Consider the following 13,943-nt stretch of genomic DNA (forward strand, 5'->3'; position numbering starts at 1 on the left):
ACAAAAATTAACAAGTACAAAATGTGGCCTTTCCTCCCATATATATACAGTATATAATTTTTTTTTTTTTAAACAAGTGTGGTCAGGCTGTGCCTGAAAATAAAAAGAATGCTTACAGCATGGCTTAAAGTGACCCTATGGAAAAGAATTGATTTGTGTAAATGTGTGAAGGGGCTGTGGTGCTAGAAAAGAGAATACCGGCTTTGAGAGCCTTTCATTCCAGAGGCTAGAACTACCTTAAGGGAACTGAAGGCAGACATTTCACTTTAAGGAAGTTATGTACATCTGACAAGCAAATAGCACATCTTTGCTGAAATCTTCTTTGACTAATATCATTAAAGCCCTACTTGGCCTGCAGGGTTTCCACAGACTCATGAGTCCACAAATGCTACCTTGTTCCCAACCTCTCTAACTCTACCCATGCCAAGAGGCACTCGCAGGGCTTAACGTAATACCCAGGGGACTAAGGATAGCCTGGGAATTCATCAGAAGTCTTACACATTTCCATGGAATCCAATCAGAAAACACAATCATCATCATTTTTAGATCCATTGCCTTATTCTTTAAAGGAAACTCTATTATCAGGCTGATAAAATATCCTCAACTTACTTTTTGGAAGGGGAAGCCTTGTTTCCTCATCTGGGTCTCAGTTTATAATTTCTAGTAGGTTTCATCTTACAATTTCTTCCAGGTCATTGATGGAACTCAAAGACCCTTCCTTCGTCAAATGCCCCAAAGAAGCCCTACCTTCACCCCCCTTGTATATGCATAAGTAGAAACCAGCTATGGCATGGACACGGAGGTGCAAGAGTTAAGTGTGACAGACAACTGGAGAGCATCCAGAACCCAGCACCTCAAGCAGGCCTGGGGGTTGGTCAGCTCCGAGGGTGAGTGCGTAACCCAACACACGTGTCTTTCTTTTTTCTGTTTTCTTTTTTACTAAACATTAAATTATTTCTTAGGAAATAAAAAGCTATTTACATTGTAATTATATACAATAAGCTGTCTGCAGCTTCGCTATTGACATGCACAAGTCAGGGCCTCTTTCATACAGGTGTGCATGCTTTCTGCAGCTATATCCACTCCCCACTGGCCTACCTCCTGCCATCCAACTGGGAAATGGTTTGTTTTGGATGTGTGTGGGAGGTGAGGTGGGGAGGTTGATGATTTTTAGGGGGAGATTGGAGATCAACCCAACTTAAAAAATAAAACACAGAGAGACCACGAGGTAAAAGGGAGTCCCTGTGCTACCACTGGGAGCATAAAGCAAGGAAGCTGTGGGAAGATATGCCCTTTGCTCTTAGCCGCCCCCCCACCCAAAAAAAAAAACAAATACAGCCATTTTTCTTTTTCTCTCTCTTCAATCAGCTAAGAATGCCATTTTCTCCCCAAACTAAGCACCTGCCTGCTGATGAAGGGGTCCTTGGTAAACAAAAGGTAAAAAAGACATTTTCACTTTTTTCCATAATAATAGTAATACGAATCATCAAAAATAAGTCAGAAAGATGGTTGGCCACGTGGCTTGTTGGTATTAAACACTAGTGCAGTTGGGGATCTCCTTTGTGCTTTCGCTGTTCGCAATGGTGGCAATGCCTCCTGCAGGGGAGAGAAGACACAGGAGAGAAGAATGTAAACTCCACAGAGGCAGAGATCTGTGTCTGTTTTATTTACTGCAAATACAAAGCCACTAAGAAGAGGTGAGTAACAGGTATTTATTAAATAGGGCACCTGCATAGTCACTGTCTTCAGCTCATTTATGCTGGTGGCTTCTCTAGTCCATGTTTAATGTTTGCACGCTAGCCTACAAGTTCCGATTGCTTGACATTGACTGATATCTTATACTGTATTGATAACAACAGTAATAGACAACACGTATTGAACACTTACTATGTACCAGGCACTGGGCTAAAGACAATACATCATTTAATGACCACAAGGATCCTAGAAGGAAGGTACTAATATTCTCACTTCAGAGATGAGAAGTATGAGGCACAGGGGTCACAGAGCTAGTACACGGCAGAGCAAGAAAACAGACCCATGGCTATTAGACTCCAGAGCCCACCCTTGTGTGATTACTGACAAGGATATATAATACTTTTGCTTTAGAGTAAAAAAGGAAAAGAATTCAAACAGTAATTGATAGTTGGTTCTATACCTTCACTCCCACCATTGTTTCCAATCTTGATTTTTACGGGAGAAAAATAATCTGACAATTTTGTGTGGCCAGTGGTAGCAGACAAATTTTAAAATATGATTATATCACTGTGGCCAGTTCTTTTTGCCCACCCTCCAGTCTAGTACTGTCTGAAAGTCAGTGGATTGGCTGACGTAGGGTATGGAGGACAGAGGGCATAGGAGCTTGGAGAGTAGTGGTACAAGTGCACATACCTATGACCCGGGTGTCCAGCTCTTTGTCCAGCAGTTCCTCCGGCTCAGTGAAGTCACTGAGGGTGATTTTGGGGGCATTTTCACTTTGGTTCACAGACCCAATCATCTCCTGCTCTTTGTCATGTTGGACTTGAGCATAGATATTAATCCAAGGGATTTTCCTACATGGGTGGGAGTAAAATCAGATTAAGATCACAAGGCATGCTTCACTTGGGCAACTGGAAATGCTGGGTGATGGGGAAGAAGAAGCTTTCAACAAGAAGGGCCAATGAACACAAGGCCAGAGACCCAGATGCCTAGGGAAGATGTAAATCAGAATTCTCTGAGGGATGTGCTTCTCCTGGGGTAAAAAGACAAGCAGGCATAAACAGAAGAGAAATACTATTCAGTTATGTACTTGTTAGGTGCCAGCGACTTGATTTTTGACTCATAGCAGCCCCATATGACAGAGTAGAATTGCCCCCATTGAGTTTTGTACGCTGTAATCTTTATGGGAGCAGATCACCAGGTCTTTTTCCAGCAGAGCCACTGGGTGAGTTCAAACTGCCAACCTTTTGGTTAGCAGCCAAGTGTTTAATTAATCATTAGGCTACCACAAAAACCCTTAAAACCCTTTTAAAGGAGCTGGACTTTGAGACCCATGAGGTTTTATCACAGTAGGAAGAAGTTTTTCTAAGGTTGCATCCATTTCATCAATTCACATTGGCTTATTTTATGAATAGCTTAGAAGTAATAGACTCAAAGCCATTGCTACTATTTTCAGAGCACCATCCATGGGCCGCATATGTACTTCGATAGTCAGTTTCCTCATCTGTTCAATGAGGCTAACAATAGCTTTCTTTTAGGATCGTGAAGAGGGTTAAGGGGGACAGAGAAGCTAAACAACTTCCTTCAAAATCATAAAGTTTTAGTGTGATGTAACTGGTAATGAAGGAGCTCTGGTGGTGGAGTGGTTAAACACTTGGCTGCTAACCAAAAAGTCAGCACTTCAAACCCACCAGCTGCTCCTTGGGGGAAAGACGTAGCAGTCTGCTTCCCTAAAGATTTACAGCCTTGGAAACCCTATGGGGCAATTCTAGTCTGTCCTATAGGATCACTATGAGTTGGAATTGACTTAATGGAAGTTGGTTAATTGGTAATGACTGTTGACTTGGTTCCTTGTCTATTTCTCCCACTAGACTATAACCCCTACGTAGGCAAGAACCATGATTTCTATGTCAACTGTTATATACCTAAGTTAGCACCAAAAAACAAAAACAAAAAACCAAACCCCTTGCTGTCGAGTTGATGCCAACTCATAGCAACTTTATAGGACAGAGGAGAACTGCCACATAGGGTTTCAAAGGAGTGGCTGGGGGACTTGAACTGCTGATCTTTTGGTTAGCAGACTAATGTTTAAGCACTTTGCCACCCACCAGGGCCCCTAAATTAGCACAGTGGTTCACAATTGGTAAGTGTTTGTTCTATGAATGATTAAATGAATGAGTGTAACACCCAAAACCTATACTCTTTCTACTTTCCTCTAAAATGTTCTTAAAAGACTATATTCTAATCTAGGACCATTATATCTAGAGGAAACCTTGCTTACCTCATCTAACAATGGGGAAATTGGACTAAAATCCAGACATTTCACCAAACTGACTACTGGCATACCAAAAGAACCAAGCCCACTGCCATAGAGTAGATTCTGACTCACAGCAACCCTATGGGACAGAATAGAACTGCCCCATAGGGTTTCCAAGGAGCGACTGGTGGATTTGAACAACTGAACTTTTGGTTAGCAGCCAAGCTCTTAGCCACTTTGACTACTGAGAGATGTGACTAAAACTTGGGGTATCTGACACCTATCTGAATCTGGAACACTCAGAGCATTTCTGGGGAGAATCACTCTCTTCTCCTCACACACACTAGTGTTATTTTCAAGCTTTTACATTCTCCAAACCCCCAATGAGGCAGACTGTAGGAATATTTAATAAGGTTTTCCTGTAGCTTACTCAGAGAGAAAAATTCAAAAAGAGGCTTAACGTATGCGTGGTTTCTACCTTTTCTTTGTGTTCTGTTTTCATGCCTTTAATGTTTGCTTTCCATACATTAAGGGAGACACCCCATGACTCCTTGTTGCTGTTGTTAGGTGCTCTGACTTATAACACCCCTATGTACAGCTGAATGACACAGTACCCGGTCCTGTGCCACCCTCACAATCATTGAGCCCATTGTTGCTGCCATTATGTTGATCCATCTCCTTGAAGGTCTTCTTTTTCACTGACCGTCTACTTTACCAAGCATGATGTCATTCTCCAGGGACTGGTCCTTCCTGACAACATGTACAAAGTACATAAGACAAAGTCTCGCCATCGTCCCTTCTAAAGAGCATTCTGGGTGTACTTCTTCCAAGACAGATTTGTTTGTTCTTCTGGCAGTCCATGGTACAGTCAGTATTCATCACCAACACCACAATTGAAAGGCATCAATTCTTTGATCTTCCTTATTCATTGTTCAGTTTCACATACCTATGAGGTAACTGAAAATAACATGGCTTGAGTCAGGCACACACATTAGTCCACAAGGTGACATATTTGCTTTTTTAACACTTAAAAGAGGTCTTTTGCAGAAGGTTTGCCCAATGCAATAATGTCGTTTGGTTTCTTGATTGCTGCTTCCATGAACATTTCCATGTGGGTCCAAGTAAAATGAAATCCTTGACAACTTCAATATTTTCTCCATTTATCATAATGTTGCCTATTGGTCCAGTTGTGAGGATTTTTGTTTTGTTTTTGTTGAGGTGTAATCCATACTGAAGGCTGTGGTCTTTGATCTTCATCAGTAGTAAGTACTTCAGTCTTCTTTGCTTTCAGCAAGCAAGGGTGTGTCACCTGCATAGCGCTGGTTGTTAATGAGTCTTCCTTCAACCTGATACCTTGTTCTTCTTCATATAGTCCAGCTTCTCAGATTATCTGCTCAGCATACAGACTGAATAAGTATGATGAAAGGATAAAACACTGACACATACCTTTCCTGGCTTTAAATCATGTGGTATCCCCTTGCTCTGTTTGAACAACTGCCTCTTGTTCTATGTACAGGTTGTGCATGAGCATCATTGTTTTGGTGCTCCCATTGTTCACAATCTTATCCATAATTGGTTATGATCCACACAGTTGAATGCCTTTGCATAGGCAATAAAACATAGGTAAACATCTTTCTGTATTCTCTGCTTTCAGTCAAGATCCATCCGACATCAGCAATGATATGCCTCGTTCCATGTCCTCTTTTGAATCTGGTTTGAATTTCTGGCAGTTCCCTGTCAATGTATTGTTGCAACAGCTTTTTTAATTATCTTCAGCAAAATTTTACTTGCATATGATGTTGTTGCATAATTTTCACATTCTATTGGATCACCTTTCTTTGGAATGGGCACAAATGTGGATCTCTTCTAATCAGTTGGCCAGGTAACTGTCTTCCAAATTTCTTGGCATAGACTAATGCACACTTCCAGCATTGCATCTGTTTATTGAAACATCTCAATTGGTATTCCATCAGTTCTTGGAGCCTTGTTTTTTGTAAATGCAGCTTGGACTTCTGCCTTCAATATCATCAGTTCTTAACCATATGCTACCTCCTGAAGTGGTTGAATGTTGACCAGTTCTTTTTGGCACAGTGACTCTGTGTATTCCTTCCATCTTCTTTTGATGCTTCCTGTGCCATTCAATATTTTGCCTGTAGGATCCCTCAATATTATAACTTGAGGCTTAAATTTTTTCTTCAGTTCTTTCGGCTTGAGAAACATCACATGAGTTCTTCACTTTTGGTTTTCTAACTCCAGGTGTTTTCATATTTCGTTATAATACTTTACTTTGTCCTCTTGAACTGCCCTTTGAAATCTTCTGTTCAGCTCTTTTACTCCATCATTTCTTCTATTCACTTTAGCTACCCTACATTCAATAACAAATTTCAGAGTCTCTTCTGATATCCGTTTCGATCTTTTCTTTCTTTCCTGTCTTTTTAATGACTTTTTGCTTTCTTCATCTACGATGCCATCCCACAACTCATCTGGTCTTCCGTCATTCATGTTCAATGTGTCAAATCTATTCTTGAAATGGTCTCCAAATTCAAGTGGGATATATTTAAGGTCATACATTGGCTCTCGTGGACTGATTTTAATTTTCATCAGCTTCAACTTGAACTTGCATAAGAGCAATTGATGGTCTGTTCTGCAGTTGACCCCTGGCCTTGTTCTGACTGATGATATTGAGCTTCTCCATTGTCTCTTTCCAGAGATGTAGTTGATTTGATTCCTGTGTATTCTATCTGGTGAGGTCCACGTGTATAGTCACCATTTATATTTTCAATGAATAAATCATTGATCTTGCAAAATTCTATTATGCAATCCCTGGCATCATTTCTATTGCTAAGGCCATATTTTCTACCTACTGATCCTTCTTTGATTTCAACTTTCACATTCTAATCACCAGTAATTATCAATGTATCTGACTGCATGTTTGATCAATTTCAGAAATTGGTAAAAATCTTCAATTTCTTCATCTTTGGCATTAGTGTTTGGTGTGTACATATGAATGATATTAGTATTAACTGGTCTTCCTTGTAGGCATATAGATATTATTACTAACAGCATTGTACTTCATGATAGATCTTGAAATGTTCTTTTTGACAATGAATGTGAAGCTGTTTCTCTTTGTCACTCCTGGCATAACAGGAGTGATTCAAAATGACCAATACTAAACCTGCTTAGTATAATTTACAAGAGTCTTAAATGAATAGATTCTATGAGAGGCTGCAAATGGTGGGTTCTCTAAGTGTGCATAATTATAAAAATTCATGTTGGCTCCTACTTTCTTCATCTTATCTAAATAAAAATGTAGCCTAATGGCCTAAAAAAATGGCCTAGATTCCTTCTATTCATAAAAGTACATATTACTAATGAATGCTGGGATCAGTTGTAATATTTATTAGGTGTTGGGGGCAGCCAACCCATCCGTGATGTATACTTCACATAGAAGTCTGTATACTTCAGAGTTGTGACCAAAGCTTTGCCTCCCTTTTCCTGTATTCCCAATGTTATCCATTAGGATTTGGATAAATTTGCCCTTATAAAGATTATTCACTTCATTTCAAAGTCTAAAATCAAATCTAAAAACAGGCATATTTTTCATCTTTTTTTTTTAATAGATGGTTAGAAGGGAATGAATTTTATGTCAATTCATAGCGTTTAAAATTGTCTAATTTTTTTTTTTTTTCTTAACATCTGCTTGTAGGGTTGTTGGGAATATTTAAGATAAGTGAAGTCTAAATCGTACTTTTGTAGGTGAGAAAGATGGGAAATCAAGAGCTTAAGAGACATGTCTTGGGCCACACAGTCATACGGGCTTTAATAACAGAGTTAAGATGGAAAAATCCAAATCTCCAAAAAAAAAAAAACTGCACAGCTTTTATTTATTTGCTCCATCTGTGACAAGTGTTAGAAGCCCATGGGAGAGTATTCAGAGACAGCAAAGCAGGCCTCAGACTGTAATGAAAGCTCTACTGAAAGAAGACTGGAGGAAATATAAAAGCTACAAATGTTTTCCTGGGTAATCATAAAAAGTGAATCTACAGTTACAGAAAGAAGGTCTTGTTTAGTAGAATTTTCAAAAAGGAAAAGCTATGTTTAGTATTTTCAAAAAGGAAAAGCTATCTCACAGCAACATTTAATTATTAGTGTCAGATATAAAAATAGCAGCCAAAACCCGAGAACAAAATTGAGTGTCAGAGGCAGATTGATATGTACTTAAAGGAAGCCTGCTGAACGTGGTATCTTTATTGTCCTCTCCTGTCAAGTGGCCACTGTGACAATGAGATCGTTTTCAATGACTGGCACAGAGTAGGCACTCAATAAATGTTTGCTGAATGAATGAAAGGCTTAATGCATTAATGATGAGGATCACGAAGAGAAAAGTTTGGTGCTGAAAACTCAGCATGACCAACGATTTTTTTAAAGCAGAGAAGTGCCCTTTTCCCTAGCCTATGTTGTCCAAAAGAACAAGGCTTAGTAAAAAGTCAGTTCTTCAGTCGTATGAGTGAGTGGCTGTTGTACTGGATAGCACATATTATAGAACATTTCCATTGTAGCAGAACGTTCTGTTGAACAGTGATGAAAGAAGCAAAGGAGACTCAGAATCCTGACCTTTACCTGTCAGTAAGTTCCAAGGGTTCCGGGTGACTGGAGAGGGGAAGGAGACCAAATATATAAAAGAAAACCCACCAGAACCTCAACCAAAGGGCTTAGCCCAAAAAACAGTGGGAGGAAAACTTCAGAAAGGGGCCTGGAAAAGAAAAGGTAACTGGTGACCAGTTACTCTTAGCTGACTGCTGTTGATCCAGTTTCATGTTCGTTTTCTGTAGCCTTAGCTACACAATGCACTGTCAGGGATATGCCAAGGTTTGGTTGATATTTGGGAACTACAAAGGTAGAATAATTCAGGGATGTCATTACCTGGCATAGATTCAAGTATAAAAGTTTACAAATTTAGAGATGCCTGCATTACAAGTTGATTGTAAGTCAATTGTCTCAGGAGTTTGGCAGCATTTATAAAAGAACAGAACACTTTTTAAGTCACAGGAGAAGGCTTTCCTTCATTTGCAACCGCCTGGCACAAATGCCTCTTTGCAAGACTTATATTGATTGCCCCTTGTCCTCGGCAGTTGTAGAGTTCCAGGAGCCAGAGGGTGATAAAGTCAGTTTAGTTGATCTTCAAGTCCAGCCACCACCAGGCTTCCCCGCAATCAAATTCTTGGATGAATGAAATTGATCGTTGCATGTAACTGAAGCACTTTCAGAAATGGGTGTTGCCTTAACCAGACTTTTCTATATTGAACCTCTTTCTCTAATTGTGATATAAAGGGTGTCTCCCCTATTCAACAGGAACAGGGGCAGGGAGGTTGACACATCTTGATCCAAGAGGCCATGAACTCACATAACCAGGCCAATCCTGCTGCAGTTGAGTTGATTCTGACTAATAGCAGCCCTACGGAACAGAGTAGAACGGCCCCATAGGGTTTCCAAGACTGTACTCTCTATGGAAGCAGCCTGCATTTTTTTTTTATGGTTTTTATTGTGCTTTAAGTGAAAAGTTTACAAATCAAGTCAGTCTCTCACACAAAAACTTATATACACCTTGGTACATACTCCCAATTACTCTCCCTTCCTCCACTCTCTCTTTTCGCATCCATTTCGCCAGCTTCTAACCCCCTTTACCCTCTCATCTCCCCTCCAGGCAGGAGATGCCGACATAGCAGACCGCACTCTTCATAGAAGCAGACTGTCACACCTTTCTCCCGCAGAATGACTGGGTAGTTTTGAACCATCAGCCTTTCTGTTAGCAGTTGAATTCTTAACCACTGCACCACCAGGGCTCCTATGAACTCACATAATGGTCTATCAAGTTACTGGGAAGGTAAACCTCACTCTGTCTTTGGGTGGACATGGGAGAGCACTGAAAGCATTAACTGTTGTGAACGCTGAAACGTTCATTGGGTGAAGTTGGTATTTTTAAGCAAGGAGATACTCACTAAAGGAGACCTAATGGGGCTGTGGGGAGGAAGGGGAAAGTAAAGCACTATTACCATGGATTTCTTCCAAAATCAAAGAGCATTACCTTCAGTGCCTAGAAAGACTCCCAGCAACAAGTATTGCTTCTGAAAATCATCTGACAATGGCTAGTGATATTTTTACTGTACCTGATGCCAGATGTCTTAAGAAGCACATCTTTATCCCACTGATATAATTTGTAGGAGCCTAGTATGTCCTGGGTTTTTAGTATGTCCCAGTTAGTGACACAGAGGCATCTTTGGAAGGCATGTTTTTTTGTTGTCTATAATAAGCTTTGGTGTTTAGGTACAGGTAGAGAAAGGTATAGGTGTTATTATACTTAAGTCATAGAGTACTCTACGAAGTGAGTATTACCATTTTTCCCAATTTATAGATGAAGAAACTAAGACTTCTGGAAGCAAATTCAATTGCCCAAGGTTACAAATGCTACCAGTTAAAATCAGGTCTGTTTCATTTCAGAGTTCATGCTCTTAACCAGTACACCTTCTGGTAGATGTCTTATACTATTGGAGTAATGGTAAAAAGTTATCGAACTTAATTTCATGTCTTAAATAAGTATCCTGTCATATTACCCCTCCTGTAGCCTTCAGAGGAGACCCTGGTTGGTACAATAGGTTAATGTGCTTGGCTCCTAACCAAAAGATTGGAGGTTGGAGCCCACCCAGAGGCACCTTGGAAGAAAGGTCTGGAAATCGACTTCTGAAAAATCTGCCACTGAAAACTTTATGGAGTGCAGTTCTACCCTGATTCACATGGGGGTGCCATGTGTCAGAGTCGACTCCATGGCAACTGGTTTTTACTGGTGGTCTTCAGAAATAATTTCTGAATACATGGAGTTTGCTTTTCTGATCAATTTCTCTTTAGAAACAAAAAAGAGAGAGAGGGATGAAGGTTGAATATTTTAGCATGCAAATTTAAACAGAGATACAGGATAGCTGCAACACAAGATAAGAAAATGTGTGTGTTTCTGTCCATGGGAATATCAGATTTCAGCCGTGTTTTCTCTAGTTAAGCACCCTGAATGGGTGCTGTGCTATAGAAAAGATCTTCTGAATATTGAGCCCTCACTTTAGAAATCCAGAAGAAGTCTGAAAACCCCCTACACTTCTCTTGAAGGGAACAAATTGATGTCATAGGCTAGTTCTGATTTTCCTAGCTCAGTATACCTATAAGTTAGATAAGTTCAGATTCTTAAATCCATTTATTTCCTGATCCTCAATTTTCCCTGAATTTTCCCAATGTCAAACAGCTTCATGGAGAATTAAGGTCACATTCTTGAGATGAGTTTAGGGATGTTGGCTATGGGAAGAATCAGCTCCCATGAACCTAGCCCCCAGGTCAAAATTGAGTGATAACAGCACATACCTTTTAAACTTGTAAATCAAAAACACAGCCAGGCCAACAAACACCACCGACAAGAGCATAAGCATGGCCGAGCTGCTGTGCCCAGCGCTAGAGTCCACCAATGGAGCTAGGAGGAAAGAAGAGACATGTTTACTTGGAAGCTATTAGCTGGAGGGAGTACCCTTTGGAGAAGGAGGTCAGCTGGTCTCCTCCTCATTTCCAGTCTCCAGTTGCCCTGCATCCTCTCAGGGCCCAGGCAGCTTGGCCTCAATGATGAGAATGGTATCCCTGACCACAGCTTCTTAAGGAAAGGAAAATTCCTCCACTCTGCCTGGGAAATCATGCTGCTCTTGTTGTAAACTGGGCAATTTGTGTCCCACTGAGGGGAGCTGAATAAGGGCTTGAAAGCTCTTTCCCTTTGACAGCCAGAGTGCCTGTTGATGATGATTGTAGGTGGCTCCTTGGGAACTCTGGATTAAATACTAATGCAGTATTCCATTCTCTTCCTGTACTCTGTTCTGGTAAGACACAGCTGGAGGGGTATATTTGGAGCCTCCACTTCTGAAGTCTTAGATCACTAAGGGCCATTTAACAAACAAAACAGACTTTCCTAGAGAGTCAGAAGTGGATGCCTAATGGGACATGCCTTTTGGATTCCTGTCACACATCAGCCAAGTAGAGCTGGTCCCTGTCACTGCTTCAACTCACACATTGTAAATTGGAAGGTTGTTTCAAGATTATCTAATCTGGCTTCCCAGACAATATTCATGGGATTGGAGAACTGTAGAAATTAAGAGCCTGGGACATGGGGTTGCCTTGGGTCAGAATCGACTCCACAGCAATTGCTGTGACTGGTGGGACTACCTGACACAATCCCAACTATTGCAGATGAAACAAAACACAAAACAAAACAAACAAAGAAAAAAACAAGCCAAAGACATTTTAGTTTTTGCCCCAGATCATTGAGGGTTTCAATAGGTCCTAAGGAAATCTTCCTGCCACCTCACCAGGATGCCTCCTAAAAGATGTGGTTAATCTTTCTGAACTATCACTACACAAAAGGGCCCTTCTACAAAGCCATTTCCAGGCATTTAGTGAGAAACGTTCTGTGATTATCTCCTCCCTCTCCCTGCAGGATAACAGATGACCACTCTCATTTTCCAGTGGGCACTTACCTAACGTCAGCTGTGTGACATACACAACAACTTGAACTCCTGGCTTCAGCTCAAACTGTACCAAGTTCTGGTTTAGAGCATTAAACACTGTCTCTACAACCTGGAAAGTAAAGAAGGAAGGGCTGTAGGTGATGACATGACATGGAGTGATGCTCTCTAACAGGGTGAGAAATCAAGGAGAAGGTCAATAGGAAAAAAAATGACCATGTTCATTCAGGGGACAAGCCCATAGGTCTGAATTCGGGGTTTGTATATGTAAGGACAAGGAGCCCTGGTGGCACAGTAGTTAAAGCACTCAGCTTCGAACCAAAATGTTGGCGGTTTGGAAACCACCAGCTGCTCTGTGGGAGAAAGACGTGGCAATCTGCTTCCGTAGAGATTTACAGCCTAGGAAACCCTCTGAGGCAGTTCTACTCTGTCCTGTAGGGTCGCTACGAGTTGGAATTGACTCGATGGCAATGGGTTTTTTTCTTCGGGTATATGAAAGGATGTTGAAACATCTTTCTCAATTTGGTTCCCACAGTCCTTGAGGTTTTGTGAGGCTAAGAAAGTAGTTGATATTGTTCCATGATACTGAAGAGGAGAGTGAGACAGAAAGAGATGTGTCCATAGTCAAGGAGTGAATTAGAGTTGATAACAGACGTCAGTGTTTCATTCAGCTCCTAGTTCCGTGGTCTTTCATACATGCTTTTATAACTAGTTGTAGAAAAAGCCTGTTGTGGGTTCCAATGAAAGAAAGCCAACTCATCATCAGCTCTTTAATGTGATCAAGTAATGCACACCGGGTAGAAAGGCCCCTGCCAGGATTAAAGCAGGCACATGTACCCTAGCCCATTCCTCCACGTTTTCTATCTTAGAGACAATGGGAGGTAACCATCAAAGCAAAAGCTTCCTCTTTTTTCTGGAATAATATTATCTCTTTACTCTCCCCCAGCAAGTCTCAGAACACAAAACATCGATTTAATCACTCTAATTCTCACATGAAAGCTGAGGCAGACTTAGGCCGTTGTCCCTAACTCTTATCTCGCCTTATGCACCTTAATATCACAGTTGCTATCCATCGCCATAATTACCTATTTATCTAAATAGATGGATATTGTAGCTTCCAAATATAGTTCACATATGCCACTTGCTATTTCAGTATAAAGAGGTCTTGTAAAAGTGAGGTACGCATTGAGAAGCCGTATTTATTTCTGGCCAACTTCAGTGTGCAATCCTGCAATGCAAGGAATCGTTCCACTTTTCAGAGAAACTGACTCAATGCACCTATGCTGTTTGAGGACTGTGGGTGCATGCTGGGATAGGTGACAGTCAGGTGGAGTACTACAGGGACACAGTAGATGTCTGTACAATGGTTACCTCATATAGGAGTCGATGTGTTTGCTTCATGCTGGTTTTCAGCAGCCTCATTCTCATTTATTTCTACTTCTAGT

General features: G+C 40.8%; 1 protein-coding gene across 1 annotated transcript in view; it reads right to left on the minus strand.

The window, feature by feature from the left end:
• Window positions 1-1,531: 1,531 nt before the first annotated feature.
• The window catches only part of SORCS3 (sortilin related VPS10 domain containing receptor 3), a 663,735-nt gene continuing 651,323 nt past the window's right edge, over window positions 1,532-13,943 (minus strand). Inside the window, exons 24-27 of the mRNA XM_003408955.3 lie at window positions 12,511-12,610; window positions 11,357-11,462; window positions 2,389-2,549; window positions 1,532-1,596 (exon numbers count right to left, since the gene is read on the minus strand). Coding sequence (XP_003409003.3) covers window positions 1,532-1,596; window positions 2,389-2,549; window positions 11,357-11,462; window positions 12,511-12,610 — 432 coding nt within the window. The remainder of the gene's footprint in view (window positions 1,597-2,388; window positions 2,550-11,356; window positions 11,463-12,510; window positions 12,611-13,943) is intronic.

The sequence above is a fragment of the Loxodonta africana genome, chromosome 16 (genome assembly GCF_030014295.1).
Source record: "Loxodonta africana isolate mLoxAfr1 chromosome 16, mLoxAfr1.hap2, whole genome shotgun sequence".
Classification (NCBI taxonomy): domain Eukaryota; kingdom Metazoa; phylum Chordata; class Mammalia; order Proboscidea; family Elephantidae; genus Loxodonta; species Loxodonta africana.